The sequence below is a fragment of the Camelus ferus genome, chromosome 1 (assembly GCF_009834535.1).
Source record: "Camelus ferus isolate YT-003-E chromosome 1, BCGSAC_Cfer_1.0, whole genome shotgun sequence".
In the NCBI taxonomy this organism is placed as follows: Eukaryota; Metazoa; Chordata; class Mammalia; order Artiodactyla; family Camelidae; genus Camelus; species Camelus ferus.
Window position 1 is genome coordinate 60843770 of NC_045696.1, and position 20735 is coordinate 60864504.

The following is a 20735-nucleotide window of genomic DNA, read 5'->3' on the forward strand; positions in this document are numbered from 1 at the left end:
TAGTGATTCTACTTCTGGGTATTTATCCAAAGAACAAGAAAACCCTAATTCAAAAAGATATATGTACCCCTATGTTCATTACAGCATTATTCATATAGACAAGATATGGAAACAACCTAAGTGTCCATCAACAGATGAGTAGATAAAGATGTGGTATATATAGACAATGGTAATATATACAATGGAATACTGCCCAGCCATAAAAAAGATGAAATCTTGCCATTTGCAACAACATGGATGGCCCTTGAGAGCATTATGCTAAGTGAAATAAGTCAGACAAAGACAAATACTATGTAATTTCACTCATATGTGGAATTTAAACAAACAAAATAAAATAGATGAACAAACCGAAAAAAAAAAACAAAACCCAAACACATAGATACAGAGAATAGAGTAGTGGTTACCAGAGGGTGAAGGGGATGGGAGTGTGAAATGGGTAAAGGGGGTCAACTGTATGGTGACAGATGAAAACTAAACTTGGTGGTGAGCATGCTATGCTGTATACAGAAGTAGAAATATAATGTTGTACACATGAAACTTATACAATGTTATAAACCAATGTTACTTCAATTTAAAAAAAGAAAAGACATTGCCAAGCACTTTGTAACCTGCAAAGTGTTTTTTACACATATTATTAGTTAATCCTTATAATTACTTGCTAGGATATTTCAGGCAGGGTAGCTATTAATGTTTCTTTCTATTTTAAAGAAGGTAAGACTTGGAGAGTTTAACCAACTTGGCCAAATTCACACAGCTGGGGGGCTTGGGTGGGAAGTTAGGTCTTTTGATCATTTGGACCAGTGCTCTTTCTACCAAAATGAGATAGTACTGGGAAATCTGTGTAGCTACGGAGTACCCCAAGTATTGTACCTAGGAAAGAATTGCACAGTCCTGATGCTTAGAACTTCTTATCTGTCATTTTCATTCATACTATCAATGATTGTTGGCTAAATTTCCCATAGTGTAATAGCAGAAGAATAAATCCTTGTTGATTTATAAACACAAAAGGTAAGCTTAAGCCACTGACTGAACTGAATGGAGGTAGAACTTATTTTAATTTAGAAACCCGGTCTTACCTCTGCAGAGCCGGAATGAGTATATTGTTCACCTCAAGGACCAGTTGCAAGAGATGAAGGCAAAAACCAACATGGAGAATCGCTATATGAAAAGAAATACTGAACTGCAGATTTCCCAGACCCAGAAAAAATGTAGCAAAACCGAGGAGCACTTGCTGGAAGAGATTGAGGTAATCACTGTTAGGAAGGACCAGGTAAGACGGTGTTCGAGCTGGTGAACCTGATACTACCTCAGCCGACACAGGACGAGGGAGAGGGGGGCTTTCCTGAGCTTTGCTCTCTCTCTCTCCAGCAACCCTAACATTTGAGGTTAAAAACAAAAACAGAATGAGTACTTGCTTTTTTATGAGCAGAGATTCTGATGGGCTGTGGCCTACATCTCTTGGGTTTTGGTAATGACTTTGAAAATTGGTTGTACTTTCTTCTCTTAGTCACTTAATCCTTATTTTATAAAACCACTTGCCACTTCTCCTGGTAATTATAGGGAGAGGGCAAAACAAGAGACTCAGTAACTGCAGGTTTTTGCTGCTGCTTTCCTCACCCAACCAGTACTTTTTAACCCTCCATTAAGAAATACAAAATCTAAAGAGCTGCCCTTCATTCAACAGAAGTTAAGGAGTCATAGTAAAAGTATCAGGAGAAAGAAACAAGGGTAGGCCCTCATTAGAGGAGGGAAGCTAATTGGCTAAAAGAACAACAGGTCGGCGAGAAGGAGCAAACATCAGTAGGGTGTGTCATCTATGGGCAGGAGGACACTTTTCTCTGAGCCCCCTGCGTATTTGAAAGTTTACTCCCTTAGTGCAGATTAAGGCTATGACAACAAACCTTTTTCTTACACTCTGGAATTTCCTTTTGTAGGCCTGAGAAACTTGAGCCCTTGAAGCATTGTTTCTCTCCTTAAATTGACATGACTTTCCAGGCAACATGATTATGGTCGTTTTGTTCTGGGCACTTGCCAGACCCGGCTCAGCCATGTTTTGAGCAGGAATTGAGTTGAATGGGAATGAAATTTTCACTCTGGAGCAATAATGTAGAATTCTTGGGGTCCCAGCTGGTAAAGAAAACCTGTGCTACTGTCACAGTGACACCTCTGATCTTGAGAACTCATTTCCAGCCCTGCTGGGAAGAATTCCTGATATTGGTTTATTGTTCCCACAGAAACTGAGGTTGAAAACCGAAGAAGAGAACCGGATTCATGTGGAGATCGAAATGTTCCTTAGAAAGGAGCAGCAGGTGGGTCACTAAAACTGACGTGTTTGTGTCCCCCTTGTTAAATACCAAAGGACAGAAAAAAAAAAATTTTTTTTTTCAAGGAAGAAAAATCAACTGTAATTCTACTAGCCTAATAAGTGAGCTGTATAAGCCCATGTTTTCTTTCCAAGTTATCTATCTGGATAAATATTTTAAAAAGCTGTAATTTGAGTACAGGTAAAATTTTGTCCTCTATGTTTATCATTTAGCATTATATAAGAAACTGTTTTCTTGTTCCTATATTGCTTCATAGTCATAATTTTTAAGTAAATTTTATTGATTTATTAAACTGTAAAAGGCACATATTCTTATATGAGGGAAGATTTTCTAAAAGTTGCCAATTACTTTTTCACTCATTTTTTCATTTTATTATGGTCTCTTTGTAAAATAATTTTAAATGGTTTTATAATGTTCTATGGAATGGTTTTGCCATGGTTTGTTACTCTCTGTTTTGGATATTTGGATTTGGTTATTTCCTAAGTTTCATTATTATAAATAATGCAGTAGTGAAAGCTTTGTCCAAATAACTGTTTCCTCCATTGCAATTATTTACGAAAGTAAATCTCAAGCATGAGATTATTAATTCAGAGAGACTGGTACCTTGTGACTCTGGGTAAATATTGCCAATACTTTCTCCTTTACGCTGACATCAGCAACGTATGCAGATACTAATTTCAGGGTATCCTCAACAGAACCAGCTGTTTTAGATGTTTTTTTTAAAGTCTGCTAATGTAATGAGTTGTTTTATTTGCATTTTTTTGCCTACTATTAGAATTGACAATTTCCCTATGTATTTATTTACTCATATTTTTAATTTTTAAATTAAAAAAAATTTTTTTGAAGTATAGTCAGTTTACAATGTTGTGTCAATTTCTGGTGTACAGCACAATGCTCCAGTCATACATGAATATACATATATTCTTTTTCATATTCTTTTTCACCATAAGCTACTATATCGAATATAGTTCCCTGTGCTATACAGTATAAACTTGTTTATCTATTTTATATATACCAGTCAGTATCTGCAAATCTCGAACTCCCAATTATTTAATTCATTTTACTTCTTCTTGTGTGAATTATATGTGACTGAAATGGTTTTAATTAGTATTTCCAATACTAATAACAAACCAAGGTGAATAGAGCCTTTCAAAATATCCCTGTTGGATGAATAAGGAAAAAATTTCCTTCTTATTCATGATATACCCTGCTTTTGAGAAAGCTAATGAATTTTCAGTAAACAAGTCTAAATTTATAGTTAAAGAAAAGAATTTCTAGATGCTATCTCACAGACCTTTAGTGAAAAACAAATCAGTAGGCTATTAGAATCAGAGTTCTGTACCGCTGCAAATTAACAATTATGTCTCATGTTACCTGTTTCAAGTGTTAGAACATGGCAGGTATTTGATAACAATCAGAGGAGTTGGTGGATAAATGGATGTTGGGTGAAGTCATTGTTCCCCAGATCTTCAGCCTAATAACACAAGCAGTGCATAATACTTTTAATGAAAATTTTGAAACAGTATAGAAATATATAGATTTTAAGAAGTGAACACTCTCTTAATCACTCCCTTTTTCACAGATTTCTTCCATATCTTTTCTTCTCATATATACACTTGTGTATGTACCTACTTACTTGTTTTTAGTTTTTATTTATTTATATTTGTTTTTGACATAAATTGGATTATACATTTTTTTGAGACACTGTTTTTCAAAAATTTGTCTTTAATGTTTTTTTTTAAAGCAGTACAATTGCTATAATATGCCATAAAGGGGATGCACCAAAATTTAGATAACCATCCTGTCAGTGGACCTGTCTCTAAGTGCATGGTATATGGAAAGGTTATTCATTTTCATATATTATTCTAGATTCCTTATGTCCTCTCATATTAGGTTTAATCGTTTTTCAGTTGATTCATTTGGATTTTCTAGGTAGAAAATCCTATTGACTGCAAATAATAACAATTTTATATTTTCCCTTTCATTATTTATATGTCTATTTCCATTATGGGCTTATTGTGTAGACAGAATGTCAAGTGTAATGCTGATTAGTAGTAATGATAATGAGGCACTGTTTTTCTATTCTTAGGGTTTTTTTTAATTTTTATTGAAGTGTAGTTGATTCACAATGTTAGTTTCAGGTGTACAGCATCTATTCTTAGTTTTAATGGTATTTTGGTCAGTATTACACATGAATTCATGCCAAGTTTCTCATATGCAAGTTAGGGCACCATTGGGAAAGAATGGGACCCTGCAACTCGGAATGGGAACATCTGGTTGGACTCAGAGGTGCATAAATGACAGTCCTGAACTTCTAAGTCACGTAAGCCTCTCTTGCCAGTAGAAGTAGCCTGCCTTCTTGTGTCTGAGGAGATTAGCCTTCCTTTCTCTGAAAACTCTATGATAATTTCATCTGAGGCAGATGCCTTGAAAAAGGATGTTCACTCAAGCCCTAGTGCAGTCACCCCTTTTTTTCCATGGATCCATCACTAGGGTCAAATCTCAGCAGGTTCCATGCTGACAGATAACTCAGAAGGAAATAGCTCACACTCCAAATGAATTACAAGACTTTGCTGATATTTATTGGTCCAAACCTGGGGGCCATATATGGGAATGGATTCTAAGGGTGTTAGACCAAGGAGGGTGGAATTCAACACTAGACTGAGTCAAGTTTATTTGATATGATATACTTACTAGAGATTCTGGATATAATGTGTTAGCTTGTGTAGCTGGAGGTAACTCTTAACAGTTTGCTTAGTTGGTTAACTGAAACTTGGTCTCAACAGTGGCCCATATTTAATGAAGTAGAGATGCCAGAGCTTCCCTGCTATGATGTGGAGGAGAGAATTCAAAGACTTAGGGAGATTGGAATATCAGAGTGAATTTATCATGTGTGACCTAACACCCACCCAAACACCCACCTCTAACTAGTTCCTGTGAGACACTCCTTCTCGGAAGACACTCCTTTACTAACAAATTAGTTAAGGCACGCCTGCATCCTTGAAAAGCCCCACGGTTGCTTTCTTATGTAGGCCAAGTAAGACCATGGGTGATAACATCACTAATATGAACTCCTTGATTTTAATGGGGACAATGGGATCATGGAGTGCCAGAGGACATGTGGTAGCACTTAACTACCAAAGACAAGGTGGACGCAGTTACCATGGAGGGCAGCAGGGATGTACTCAGATGTAATCAGAAGATCTTTGCCCACAGGGATGTTTGGCAATGACTAATTAATCATGGTATCCCTAGGAATAAAATTGATGGGCAGCCTGATAAAGCATTATTGATCCATGTAACAGAAAAAAAGTCCAAGTGTAGTAGCCAGAAACCTGAGTTGAGTCACCACAATGAGGAGTCATGACCTTTCATCCAGTTTCCAGACCAAGTAAATTCACAGACCCAGAGCCCCCTGACTGAAGGGAGCAGGTCTCAGTGAGGATGCACTCTGCAGCACAGCTCAAGTAATGCAAGTGAATCTTGCTCTAAGCCTTATCCAAGGGACCCGTGGCTACTTATTAGAGTGACTATACACTGGAAAAAAGAAAATATCCAGACCTTTTGAGATTACTTAACGTTGGCCCTGAATTTATGATAATTCCTGAGGACTCAAAACAACACTGTGGCCCCTACTCAAAATGGGAGATTATGGTGGTCAGGTGATACATGGAGACATAGGTCTGATTTGCTCTGGGCCCACTTATTCTATGGATCCACCCTGTGGTACTTTCCCCAGTTACTGGATATACAATTGGAATAGACATACTTGGCAACAGACAGAATTTTCACACTGCAGTTAGTATTCCAGATGTAGTATCTTTACTGGAGAAAACCTTCAGTGGCCACTGGCACATAGTAGGCAGCTATTAACTTGACTAAAGCCCCTGTCTCCAAACTAGTTTGAAAAAAAACTCCAGAAGTTTTTACCTGGCAGGACCAATAGTACACCGTCACAGTTTCACTTCAGTGCTATGTCATTTCTCTTTTCTCTGCCGTACTGTGGCCTGCAAAGGTACTGCCTGCTTTGTCTTTCCACAAGACCTTGTAGTAGTCCACTGCACTATGTTGACTGTATCTGATGAACAGAAAGAAGCAAGGATTTTAGATGCCTTAGACATATGTGAATTAGAAGGTAAGAGTACTATTTTTAGTACTAATTCTGTATCATCATGGTCCACTTAGGTAACAGAAATCACATCAGTAATTTGAGCAGGGAAAGTTGAACAAAAGAATCATTAACTGGTAATAAGGGATTGGCTACAAAGAAAGGATAAAAGAGAACTTGAGGGCTGAAGGACAGTATCCAAGGAAAGAATAAACAGAGAAGATTGCTTTGTTGCTCTGGGTCAGAGCTGGTCACAGCTAGTGGGATAAATCTGGTCAAGCAGGGAACTGTGGACTGTTTGGCAAGCAAGAATCCTTCTGTTGTATCAGCAAAACTTGTTGGTGAACAAGTGCCACTGGGTGTCCCACACCTCTGCTGCTGTCAGCTGTGCCCCGAAACAAAAGAGGAAGCACACAGGAACCAAGGGGAGCTTTGTCGCGTCCCTCTAGCGCCCTCTACTGACAAAGCTGAACATGGTGCCAGTTTACAAAAGAGAAATGATTATGGCAAGCTTCCAGTTTCACAAAGCTGGTCAGTGAAGGATGGTTTGGAGTTGAAAGACAATAAATTGATAACTGGCACAAATGGGGATTGTATGAAGTTTGCTCTGTAGGTTTATGGGAGATGAACTTTATAAAGTTAAGAAAGTTTCTTTTTAGTCTTATCTTGCTAAATTTTTTCCCCCTTCTTAATCAGGAATGTCTTCAGTTTTATGAGACAGATTTTTAAAAATACATTGAGATGATATGGTTTTCTTCTCTTTTAATATGTTAATAAAATAAAATACATTAATAGATTTGTTACGTCAAATCATCTTTAAATTCTTGGGATAAACCCTTCTTGGTCATAATTTATTATTCTCTTACTAGACTGCTAGAATTACAGATTTTTATTTTGTATTTATATATTCCATAAGTGAGATTAACCTATAGATTCACTTTTTGGTGCTTCTTTGATGTATTGTGATCAGTTATGCTAACTTGGTAGCTTGAGTTGAGAAGTTTTCCATTTTTTTATACTCTGAAACCTAAAAGTAGAAATAGAACAAAATAGATTATTATCTGTTCCTTGAAACTGATAAATTTCAGCATAAATACTCCTGAGATATTTGGCTACTTTTTCAATTTTTTAAGTGATTATTGATGTCTTTTCTTTAAAAAATCTTTGAGTCATTTTTGGTAACTTAATCTTCCTAGAAAATAATCCACTTCATCAAAACATTCATTAAATGTCTTAGTATAAAGGTGTACTCTATAGTTTCTAACAGTATAAATTTTTTTATTTCTGAAGTTATCTTTTTTCATCCCTTATTTTAAAAAATTTGTGTCTTCTCTCCCTTTATCTTGCTGAGACTTTCAAAAGTTTGACCATTTTATTGGTCTTTACAAAAATCTCTTTTTGGTTTTATTGAGCAAATCTGTTTTTTCCCGTCACATTGGTTTTTGCTTTAATTTTGAGTAATTATTTTCTTTGTGCTTATGTTGCTAATCTTTGTCTAGTTTCTTAAGTGCTGAATTCATTTACTTTAAAATTTCATTCTTTTCTTGTAACTGATATAAATCAACATTTTTCTGAGTACAGTTTGGCTATAATCTAGAGGTTTTGATAATTAATGGTTATATTGTCTTTCCTTTCCAAATAATTTGAAATTTCTTTCATTTTTCCCCAGCATTTTATCATGTTTCCAAATATACACAAAGTTGAAAGAATTTTACAGTGAATGCCCAAATACCTTCTAGTTGTAGATTGTACCATTTACATTTTATTATTCTTGCTTTATCACATATCTATACATCCTTCCTCCACTAGTCCATCTTATCTTTTTTATGCCTTTAAAAGTAAACTGTAGACATCATGATTTTTAGTTTATGACTTGTTATGTCCTTTTTAACCCAAAAGTTATTTAAGAGGGTGTTTCTGAAATGTCCAAGTAGTTGAAGTTGGAGAGGGAAGAATGTGGTCTGTATTCCGTTGCTCACAACAATGCTTTGACGTTTATACACTCTTACTGTCTTCCATTGTGGTTTCAGAATGTGAAATATAAGACTGATGCTTGTTGGAATTTGTAGAGCTCTTACTTGGGTTTATTATATGCTCAGGTTATATGAATATTCCATGGGTATTTGAAAAGAATGTTTTCTCTGTTAGGTACAAAGTTATATAAGTATTTATCAGTCTAGCTGTCAAATTCTCTACCTGAGCTATTAATTTCAGAGAAGTGTGATAGTCTCCTAAGATGATTGTGGATTTGTTAATTTCTTATATTTCTAATGATTTTTGCTTTATGTATTCCAAAATATGTTGTTAGAATATAAAAGTTCATAACTGTAATGTGTTCTCAATAAGGCTTGACAGTTTATCAGTTTAAAACATCCCTTTTTGTCTTATTTTTGGCTTGACTTCTACTTTGCCAAATATTAATTGCCAAACCTGCTTTCTTTTTGCTTTGATTCTATGGTTTTAGCTGTGTTTTTTATTAACAGTTCATAGTTGGATTAAAAAAAATCTGAGAGTTTCTTTCTTTTGATAGGGGAGTTTACTCCAATTTATTTATTGTGATTTTTCATTTATTTGTACTTAATTCTTCCATCTTATTTTATGTTTCCTGCTTTTTAAGCTCTCTAGTTGCCTCTCTCCTTCTTACCTTTAGTGGAATTGATGGAATTTTTATTGCTCAATTTCCAGCTTTCTAGTGCAAACTCCAGTTATTAGCATACCACGTTCCTGGTTTTGTAATATCTACATACCACCTGTGTTATTATCATTTTCTAATTAGTTACTTATCTAAACAACTATATCAATTTATTTTCAGTCGAGATTATTATATCATTACTATAAAAGGAAAGCCAGTATCATTTACCATAAATAGAAATTAATGTAAATAGAAGTGCAACAAATACCAGACGATACGACTACATTTTAGCCAGCTCCTCTTGCCTGCCTGGAGCCTGTTCTTTCACTTTTTTTTTTTTTTTAAAGTACAGTTGATTTACAATGACTGTCAGTTTCTGGTGTACACACATAGTGATTCACTTATACATATATATATTCTTTTTCATTACAGGTTATTACAAGCTATTGAATATAGTTCCCTGTGCTACACAGTAGGACCTTGTTGTTTGTTCTCTTTTTGATTAAAAAAGTGTTAAGAGTTAGAAAGATGTTAAAGACATGATTGCACCAAACTGACAGAATCATGCGTTGTGAGTGATGTTTTTATAAAAATTCCGTGTTTGTGTACCACCTGAAGGCTCCTCTTTATGTCTCATTCTTGAGGTACATGCTCTAGGAGTTTGTTACACATTCTATCCTTGCAGTGGTAATCCTTAAAAATTTAACATATGTTTAAACTTTGTTCCTTCTCTTAGTCTAATCAGTAGTTATATCTTCTTGCCTTTATTGAGGCAAAGCTTTTACTTACTTCTTCTCTTTGTCTCCTACATCCCATGTTGAAATCATTCATTATATATTTCTACTTAATTGATGAGGGAACTGAGGCTTGGGGAATTTAAGCAAACTTGTTCAAGTGACAAAGTTCAGAGTTGAACCTAGGCAATCTGCCTTCAGAGCCTGTGTTCCTTCCACTAGATGATGCTGCCTAATTTGGGATTTTGTTCCAGATTATGATTTATTATTAAAAAGTTATGATATATAGGGTAAATACACACTTTACTATTTCTTCTCCATCTGACTTCATTTCATCCTTGAGTAACTCTTTCAAAAAGATTAGATACATTCTCTTTCCCTCACATTTGAATGCAAGGCTAGCTAGGAATAGAATCTTAGATTCACATTTATTGCCTTTTAGAATTTTGAAGACATTGTACCCTTCTTGACTAGTCTTTAGTGTTGTCAGTCAAAGACTGTCTGTTGCCATTCCTTATCCTTCACAATTTTCTACTTACCCCGTATTCCTTTCTTCTTCACTGCAACTTCTCTTATCCAGACATGTGGAAAGATCTTTCCCCCATTTTTAAATTGAGTAATAACATACATGCAGTATGTTGTAAAGTACACAGATATTAAGTATACAGTTTGATGACTGTTTATGTCTAAACACCCCTGTAACCACCACTCAGATAGAGACATAGAGCACACATCACAGACGTCTCCCTTAGGCCCCATTCCCAATCAATAAACCAAGCCAATAAACCTCATCCAATGATGGGTGAAGTAACCATCATTCTGACTTTTATCACTATAGAAAAGTTGTGCTTGTTCTTGAAACTTATATAAATGATTTCATGTAGTATATACTTTTTTGCATCTGGTGGAAGCCATATTTTATTGTTCTTTCCAAATAGAAATTGGAGGAGAAGCTAGAGTTCTGGATGGAGAAATTTGATAAGGACACAGAAATGAAACAGAATGAACTAAATGCTCTCAAAGCTGCTAAGGCCAGTGACTTAGCTCACCTTCAAGAACTTGCAAAGACGGTAAGGAAGCAGAGTCTGACCAGTGTAGGCTGAGAGCACTCAGGTGTGGGCGGTAGCTAAGCAGCAGTAGCTGGGTAATGCTAGTTTTGGTTACAGACTGGAGGTGTGCTTGCAAGCCGCTGGGATTCTTTTTTGATGATGATGTCATCAATGATGGGGACAATAACAGCAGCAGCTGACACATCATAATGCTTAATATCCCAGGCACTCTTCTAGTATTTTACTTTTTTTTTTCTTTACTTTTTTTGGGGGGAGGGTAAGGTAATTATGTTTGTTTGTTTGTTTACCGTTTATTTATTTAACGGAGGTACTGGGGATTGAACCCAGGACCTCGTGTATGCTAGGCACTTGCTCTACCGCTGAGATATACCCTCCCCCTAGTATTTTACACATATAACTTATTTAACCCTCCCAAGAATCCCTTGAGCGAGATTCTATTTTTATTTCTACTTTGATCTCTGAAGACAATTATAAACAATGATTTATAAAAAGCTTCTGATTATGGTTTCATCATTGAATAAATGGAGAACTGCTTGAATTTCTCTTTTAAAAGATGACTATTTGTAGGTGTACATTCTATTATAGTTTTTTAAAATTACATTATTTGAGGTCATTAGTCACATCAAATTAGTATTTCATTTTTATTAAAGATTTTAAAGCAAGTTTAACTTACTCAAACTGAAAAATATTAGGGGAACAATTATAAAGTTAATATGTGAATATTGACAATATAGGAATCCAGTAAGTTTTTTCTTTGGTTTATCTTTAGATCTGGCATGCTTCATTTCAAAGTTTTACATGAAAAATGCAGGGCTTGTTGGGCCACAGCTTACCCAAGAGTCCTGTAACACATGATTAATGTCTACCTTTGCAGCTAAGGGAATATGAACAGGTCATCATTGAAGATCGTATAGAAAAGGAGAACACCAGGAAGCAGATACAACAGGATGACTTGGAATTAGAGAGCGCCATAAAGGTAGAAAACCTCAATTGGCATCCTGGGGCCTTTTCAATTCTGTAGTTGGCCAAACACCGAGGAGTGTAAAGCATCTCTCGTTTATTATCAAACTCGGAACAGGAGATCTGTGAGGAAGCATGGCCTTTTGTTATTATTGGAGTTTGCCAACACAGTCTGTGGTGCAGAAGGATAGTTAAGAGAAAAGGACATGCCTCTGATTTTTAATCTGGGGAAGAAGAGCTGGTTAGCAGTGAGAGCAAAACCTAGAACTTGTGCCCAGTGGGTCAAACTTATGAATACTATTTCTTACCAAAACAGCTCTTAAAGTAATTATTTTTAATATCATACTGCTTCTTAAAATCCTATTTATAAGTCAGCCCATGCCACCTGCAAGGTTCTGATAAGATCTGTTTTTAAAAAACATGAAGGGGTAAGTAGAAGTTCAGAAAAAAGGAGATTTAAGTTTTATATGAACTTGTGTATATTAGTGATGATGAAACTGGCAGGTCAGATTCTGTTTGGTAGGAAGTATTTTCAAGCAAAAATAACATCTGCTGAACTAGAACTATGGTTTTGAGGATTGCTCTTCTCTCTGTAAGAGGAGTATCTGTTGAGACCCTATGGTGTGCATACTGTGGTTTGGGATGTACACCGGGGGCAGATTATGAAAGTAGGCTTTAAAGTACATTTAGGACCAGGTATTCAGACCCAAACTTGATCTTTCCATTAGGAGAGTCAGATGTATAGTTAGCAAGTATTTATTGAGCTTCTATGATATTTTCTATTTGTCAGAATTCCTTATTTAGAGGAAAACTGTAAGTAGTAGCTGAAGGCCATTTTTGTTTTCTTTTTACTAGTGGATTTGCTCCGAGTCTTGGGGCTTAGTCTGAATTTAAAGTGGCCCAGACTGTATTCAGAACAGTTGTGTCTAATGGCTAACACATTCAAGGGAGCTATCTAAATCCCTTTTGAAAGTAAGAGGAATCTGGATCCTTTAATCAATTATTAAAGACATGAAATGCACCAGGAAGTCTATTGAAGTCACCTAGATTATCTGCACATTTTTACTTGAGTGTTTGTGGCTCAGGTAACTAGCATCCCTTTTAGATCAAATGGTTGGTAGATGTGGGGAACGTGGGTGTTCAGAAAGTACAAGGGAGTCAGGTTTCTAAGTGCAAAGGAAAGATAGGCCTAATCAATCAGATTACTTTTATTTTTACTCCTTGAGAACTTTACTCTCAAGTACATGACTTAAGCTCTGGGTCCTGCACAAGGAGGGTGGGGGGGCAATGCTCTAGGGATGGCACACTTGGCCACCTCCATGTCACAGAGAGCCTTCTTCACAGAAGTTAGTTTATGAAAAGACGATCCCCTTACATAGAAAGAATGCAGCGTGTCAGGCATACTATAAATTGTACTCACTTCCCTGTTCTCTTCCAGCTCCAGGCCTGGTGGCGAGGCACTGTGGTGCGGAGAGAAATCGGTAGTTTCAGAATGCCCAAGAAGGACAAAGATGACAGCAAAGAGTCAAAAGGTAAAGGTAAAGGCAAAGACAAGGACAAGAGGAGACGCAAGAAGTGACCAAGTTATCTTCTGTCTTTTCTGCTGGTGTTCTGGAGACTCAGGAGGACCTGAAAGGAGTAAGAAATACCTTTTACCATCACAGATAACTCATCTACAGGTTGTTTCTTATTTGGACATTCCCAGGTGAGGCCTGGTTATTTCACTTTGCCTGTTATATTAGTTTTCAAACCCCAAATTAGTATTATACCATGGATTCAGGGCTTCTTCATAATTTGGAAAAGTTTTGCTGAGAAGTATTTCTAGGAGCCTTGTGAATATTCTTGCTCTTTCTCACCAGAAAAACAGCACATGAGCTTAGTTATAGTGATGTATTAAACTTCAGTAAATTCCTGTACTGTCTCTGATTCTGATTTTATTCAGCTTGCCTATAGTGAAAACTGACACTTAGGAGCAAAGGGTGTCATAAGTGACATTCTTATCGGCAGAAATGTAGTTTTCAGTAGGAACTACAAGATGACATTCATTAAATGTCCAGTATAATACATACACAGTAAAGTTTTAATTAAGGTTGGTTCCTGCCTGCTGTTTGGATTTATTATCACTTCAGTGTTTTTATGGGGAGAGGGTGTGGCATCTTATTCATGTCTTACTATCAGCCCCTTCAGCTCCTCTTCTGGGAAACAGGCCGGGATATAAATTATAAATACAAGACAGAAATGAGATATTAGGATATAGAATCTAAGCATAGGACAGATGGGGGCACAGGTCCATGGGAAGACTAGTTTGGACGTATTTTTGATAAATGAGACACTAGGGTGTACACCTGCTCTCCCTGCTCAATAGCGCTCACCTTATGGGGTACGACGACTAAAAGAGATAAGGCAGGCGAAAATACCTAACCCGTGCCTGGCACATAAAGCTGTCAGTCTTCCTCTTCCCCTAAAAAAGAATGGGCCCCTGGGTCATTCTTGCCTTGATTAGTCAGGATACAATGTCTTGGGATGCTGAAGTTTTCCCTATAGCACAGTTGGTAATTTCTGAGAGAAACGTTGTCCAAATGTGTCACATATATTTCAAAATTAAGCCTTATATGTTACTCCAAATACAGGGCAATACTGATATCTGTACTTCCTCAAAAAAGTACATTTTAATCTAAAGGGACTATTATGAGGACCCAGTTTCTACTGAGTTCCTTCAGGAGATCTACCTTTTCATTTTCACCAAGGAAACCATGTTTAGGTATGAACATTTTCAAATCAGCCTTTATTTCATGCTACTGAAGTGTTGGCTTTTATTTTAATGTCAATGTGTAAGGTGGCATACAGGCAATTTAAAATAGCATACATGATATGGACATATTTATTCTTAGAATTTATGCATTATATGTACAGACATACACATATAGGACAATGTTTTACAAAATCTTACTAATTACATGTTTACAACATTTTCAGAAATAAAATGAAATCTGCTGTAAACCATCTTACTGCAATATGTATATAAAGGTTCTAAATATCCATGTTTTCCTTCATTTCTATAACCATTTAAGCACTTAGTTTTAAAAAATTCATCATACTTATCAGCGTAGTCACACATCATTAGTCACTGCTGAGCTGTTATCAAGTAAGAGCAATCAGACTCCTTGATTAGCTGGAAGGCTGCATTTTCAAAAGCTATTAGGAAAGTCACCTACTACAACTAACTGTCCTACTCTACTCAAACTGAATACAAAGGCCCCTCCTCCCATGAGCTGTTGCCAGAGAAAGCTGGTCTGGAGTGCTAAACAAGATGAGTTAGGAAGCCCAAAAACCTGCTGACTTAAAATCTCCCCTAGTGGGCGGGTACTTAGCCTTTTCTTCGTTCATACTTCAGCTCTGGGAAGCTTGCTGCTTCCGTGGGAAGCTCATAAATGGTCAGGTGGAACTGTCACAAAGTCATTTTCGTCTTACGCTGCAGTCTAGCAAGGCTAAATGTTAAATCGTCTTCCCAGTTTGGAAAAAAAAGGTACACATAAAACACTGAATACAAACATTTTCCAAAAAAACCATCACAACTTGTTTTTGCATCTTGAAATAGAAAAGACATTCATTATACTTGATTATTTTTCTTTCATTATCAACCAAAACTGTACACAAATATTTTCTAACAATTCAAATATAAATTTGAATGAGTTTGATAAAAATATATGAATAAGGTTTCATGCTATGTATAAAATTTGAAATAAGCTGAAATTTCCACTTATTCCTATGGGAAAATTAGTTCCAAATGTTGCATTATACATGTTGACTGGGATTATTCCTTGCATGACATGTGACAAACAGTTCTGTCTTTTGCTGGGTTTCATTTCAAATGGCTCTCTGTATAATCTAGCGATTGTACTGAGGTTTAATGTTGAATTGAAGTAAAAATACCTATAGTTTAAAAATATAAACAGCTAAATTATAAACAAGTCATATGATTAGTGGGTCTGTTTGGAACTGTAAATATGATGAGATCTGGCTCCAGGCACTTAAAACATGTTTTACTTTTGCTCTGTGAGGACCCTGAAGGATTGGGCTTTGAGCGCAGATGTTTTGTGTTACATAATTTTAAACATGTGATATCGAAGAGAAAACATTATGCTCAAACGCATGCACTGGTAAAGAAAATCCAGAACAGTTAACGACAGGGAAAAAACCTAGATAACTAGTATATTCACTTACTCTATTTGGTTTACAAAGGCAGTGAATATGAAAAGATAACACTGACAACTGAAAAAGGCTCAAAATATGAGGGGAAGACAGACCCAAGTGGCTTAGACTTGAATGAAGGCTTCTGGCTTTGTGTTGCCTGAGCCCTTGGGCCCTTTTACTCTACCCGCAACTGAGTAACTAAGCGGGAAGTAACTACTGCGGGAGCCAGACGGTTAGGTGAAAAGACAGTGAGCTGTTTTTAAGATGTCACAGGTGCTTTAATTTAGCCACAGAAATTGGCCGTTACCTGAAAGAAACATAAGAAACGTGGCCTCTCCTTTCTTTTCATCATCTCCCATAAGCTGGGGAGCTGGAAGTTTATCTGCTGTGACTGGAAGGTGTTCAGGGTCCAGGTATCCTGGGAGCAGCATGGGGCTGGGGGGGTGTGTGTGTGGAGGGGGCACTCAATGAAGTCTATGCACAGGATGTGGACCAAAATATGCCACCAGCCTGAAGACCTGGAACCTGTGTGTACAGTGCTTGTTTCTAATGTTTAGATACTAGTAGGATGATACACAGAACCATCCTCTCAAGTGGTGGTGGACCGGAACTGGGAGGAGGCCTCGGACACTGGCCTTAAATACAACAGCATCTGTTTCATTGTTTCACTATGCAAAATCTAGAGCTTCTACATTACTTTTGTTTTGCCTTGGACAAAACAGTCCAAGAAGTCAAATATAGCTTTTGATTTTAAATGTGGCTGAAAAACATAGTGGAGTCATTACTCCCCTAAATCATACACATGTCTAGCATGGAACTACATGAAACACCTGGAATGTTTGCTGAAATGCAGATAACCAGGCCTCACTCTAGACCTACTGAGTCACAATCTGTATTTTAACAGATGCTCCAGGAGATTCTAATGAATAACCACGTTTAGAAACGAGTGGACTCCAGAGGTCTTGGAAACAGGTAAAGAAAGATAACAGCAATGTCTGTGCCTTCAAGAGAGCCAAATATTCTTCTGAGAAGATCTTTTGTATGTGGAAAGGTCTACTCTCTAGGAAAGCACAGCCAGTTTAGGTTTCAGTGTTGGGTTCTCAGTAATGACAGAAATAAGTTTCATTTGTGAAAACAAACTGTGTCTTCATAAACAATTCAATGCAAATGGATACAACCTCCCCTAAAATGGAGAAATGAAGAAAAATATTCCTGTTAGGAATCATGGAAACAGTCCCTTTTAAGAACACATAAGCACTTTGTTAAGCAGATGGCTGGCAGCAGCAGTCGTGTTGTCCTGTTCCGTTTTGGCCAGGCCAACGCCCAAGGTGCAGGGAGTCCTTACACAGCAGATAACTGGTGCTGCTGCTGCTTGGGTGGGGCAAGTTCCAGGAGAGCCTGGACCGTCACAGCAACCTGGCTCAAACCTTTCTCTTCTAAAATGTGGAGAGGCAAACATAATTGCTCCTGAAATGGGACAACGTAACATAAAAACAAACAAAAGAGAAAAGAGGATGAACATCACAGAACTGAAAAGAAAAATAAGCATCTCTTCTTTCCCTCATAATAAGCTAAGATATGAAAAGTGAGTACCTGGGAAACTGATCTCTGTTAACATGAGTTACACAGAGATGGTATCTGACACTGTCACTTTATTAATATAACTAAAAGTACATACAGATCATTTTGAAAATGAAAATGGACAAGTTACATACACTTACACATGAAAACAGAGGATAAACAGAATACTATGGAGTGAAAGCAACATCCCTTATCCCTGATAAATAAAAGAGCAATGCAGATCAGTAAAATGAGGCAGGAGAAAATAGAAAAATAGTTCCAAGTTACCAGATAGCGCAAGCCTGAAGATACAACACTGTAGGAGAAAGGCTTTGGAAATTACAAACCATAGGAAAGCAAGACAGTTTCATGCCGTAACTCAAACTGCCTAAGAGAGGGATGCCTACTGTTGCAACAGTCCTGTGAAAATCAGGGTTCTCACATCAGGCAGGATCACAGGAAGAAAGTGAAGTGTATCCTTGAGATTCAGATGTATTTGAGAAACTTTCCCCTACTTTGGGTAATTCATGGAAAGATCAGTTTGAATTAGTTAAAATCTGAATTACAGAATTAAAAAAAATTGTATCTGAAAAAGTATTTCATATTTTGGAATTCAATGGATTAATTATGCCGGGGAACTATGAGCTTAGTCAGGAACAGCTTAATTAACATTTATTTGCAAAGTGTTCATGTTTGCTTAAGAAAGTTAAATTACTTCTATCTTATCTCATTAATATGTTTGGTTAATCCTTTCTTGTAAGAGAAAAAGGCCTATCATAAGAATAACACCTATCATTGATTAGATGAAAGAAAAAAGACTGCTCTCAAAGGAATGAAAGTGGAATTCTGATTCCACTAAAAAAGGCTATACATATTTATTAAAGAAGATTCACTGGCACTTAATATATTATTAGGAAGATTTACAAAATCAGTTGCAATAAAAAATGTAACAAATGTTTATTATGGGCAGTTATTGGTACTTGTGCTTCTTACTTTCTTTTTATTTAATACTTACCTTGATAAAATACAATCTCTTGATCTTATAAAACTAGCAACTTTTGTATAAATCTTTTGAGTACAACTGTAAGTAAAGATTAACTATACTTAAGATGAACCTTCAGGGCGTTTTGCTCTGGGGGAAGACATTTATTTCCTCCAAGGCCGACTCCTTGATCACCATTCTCAGGGGTGCCCTGTGACCTGTGCATCCGTAACTTAGACATTCCCTCCGAAGCTTAGCTTTCCGAATGCACTTCTACCTTCCAGCTGGCTTAGAGGGAACTCTGTTCTGAAGAGAATGCACCATTACTCCTCCAAAGCCACACATGACACCATGTGTTTTTTCATCAGCTTTTTTTTTTTAAAGAGACAAAACTCCACAAAACTGAATGATCTCTGACTCAGAGACATCCTAAAAACAAAACAAGCCAAAACCCACCAAACTCCAGAAGGCACTATGACTGCATAAAACTGAAGTTTTCAACACAGTGTTCAATGTTTCAGGATTAACAGTAAACAGTTTTTAATGTGTTAAGTAATTATCCCATTTAATATGAAGGAAAACCAAAGCAATCAGATCCTCAGGCTGACTTCTACAGCAGGATGTTATGTTCCTTAAAATCTCCCTTCGTACTTAAATTCAGTCATCCAATTTAGTTAGCAGATGTCTGAATGTTCAGAAATACTATTTATAAGAACTAGACTCTGAATGCAGTTATGAAGTAGTTTCAAGCATCAAGGCTAGCTGCTAATACACTAAGCATTCTGAAAGAGACTATCATTGCCTTGGGTACAGAATAGAGATTGCTGCCTAATGCTTTACCTGTTACTGTTCAGATAAGATTCTCAACAGCCTATTAAATACAAGTTCACCTATTAAGATGGTTCAAATATATCGGAAATTACATAAATTCCAATTTTAAATTCTAAATAGGATTCAGAAGTAAAGTTCAGTTAAAGATGACAAACATAATTAAGTGTGCAGACAGGGGCCCACCTGAAAGGTCAGCTCTAGGTAACTTGCTTGTGTACTGTTTTCAATATACACAGTGGACTCAGAACAGCAATCTAGGGAACATATGTGATGTCTGGACTGAAGATTCTGATCAAATTAAAATTATGATGATGAAATGGCCAGTACTGTCCAGATGTCCAGACAGCAAATGCTGAGGTGGACTTGTGCCTATCAATAAAGGGAGATTTCAGGACTTCAGGGCACAGCTTGGTGCAGAGATCTAAGTGACCAGGTGTCCCCCGAACCAGAAAAGGTACAACTGTTTCCCTTATGAACAGCTGTTGAAAAGTTCAGCAACTCTTAATTGTAATACTTCTCACAATACAACAACACTTAAGTTGTATTGAGGTATGGAAAAATGGACAGATGGAAATTTTATTATGCCGTTTGGAGATAAAGTTCCACATCAAATTCTAACAATAGGCTCATGACTGTATTGGTAGAAATGCTCAGCATTTATGATAAGAGAAACAAGGCCACAGGCCAGGAGAATGGATAAATGAGCAGGAGAAAATATGTTGGTCTTTTACTCTTTGTTAGCAATCATAAATGCTTACTAATGTGATAAGCTGCTCATCTGGACACATGAGAAAAGGATGTATATACTTTACTGGTTAGCTCTTTGATGGCCATGGAAAAAAAAAGCAAATATGTAAATATTTTTGCATGAGAAACAAACCTCCTTCACCAAACACAGGAATGAGGTGGAAAATCACTGGAATGCAATCTTTCAGCTAGAGGGGGAAGATCCAGTAATAAAGCATACAGAGAGTTAACATTAAAGTACAATAAAATGCCACAAAACCCAAAAGCTGGATAGATAAAGAGACAAAACTGGATTCTTCTGAATGTGCCCCAAGAGAAAGTAGTGTTTCAACAGTTCTTTTAACGCTGAGGTTTAGCTGAAGGATGTCAGAAGGGGAACAAAGACTGTCCTGTCCAAAGTGTGAGCAGGAAAGGAAAACAGAAAAACAAAGTCAGTGGATCAGAAATACAGATTTGAGTATAGAATTCAATATGATCATTTCAATCATATTCATAGAAATATATACTATAACATTTTTTATTACGATGAATGAAAATAAAATGCTCAAAAACAAAACCACAAAGAATCTTCTATGTGCTAAGCTTGATTTTAC

The 20735-nt window shown here is 36.6% G+C and overlaps 2 protein-coding genes across 13 annotated transcripts in view; one reads left to right on the top strand and one right to left on the bottom strand.

Annotated features, from left to right (window-relative positions):
- Positions 1 to 13909, top strand: part of IQCG (IQ motif containing G) — a 32644-nt gene extending 18735 nt beyond the window's left edge. For 2 of the 4 annotated variants that reach the window (XM_032481056.1, XM_032481062.1), the window contains exons 7-11: positions 1085 to 1270; positions 2235 to 2309; positions 10737 to 10868; positions 11743 to 11844; positions 13267 to 13908. In XM_032481056.1, the coding sequence (XP_032336947.1) occupies positions 1085 to 1270; positions 2235 to 2309; positions 10737 to 10868; positions 11743 to 11844; positions 13267 to 13407 (636 nt within the window). In that variant the 3' untranslated portion in view covers positions 13408 to 13908. Of the gene's footprint in view, positions 1 to 1084; positions 1271 to 2234; positions 2310 to 10736; positions 10869 to 11742; positions 11845 to 13266 lie in introns of all 4 variants that reach the window. The other 2 variants (XM_014555321.2, XM_032481074.1) reach the window with 2 other exon arrangements.
- Positions 13910 to 14584: 675 nt separating this feature from the next.
- LRCH3 (leucine rich repeats and calponin homology domain containing 3) overlaps positions 14585 to 20735 on the bottom strand; it is a 109819-nt gene continuing 103668 nt past the window's right edge. For 7 of the 9 annotated variants that reach the window (XM_032480962.1, XM_032480945.1, XM_032480953.1 and 4 more), the window contains one exon: positions 14585 to 20531. In XM_032480962.1, the coding sequence (XP_032336853.1) occupies positions 20331 to 20531 (201 nt within the window). In that variant the 3' untranslated portion in view covers positions 14585 to 20330. The remainder of the gene's footprint in view (positions 20532 to 20735) is intronic. The other 2 variants (XM_032480972.1, XM_032480996.1) reach the window with 1 other exon arrangement.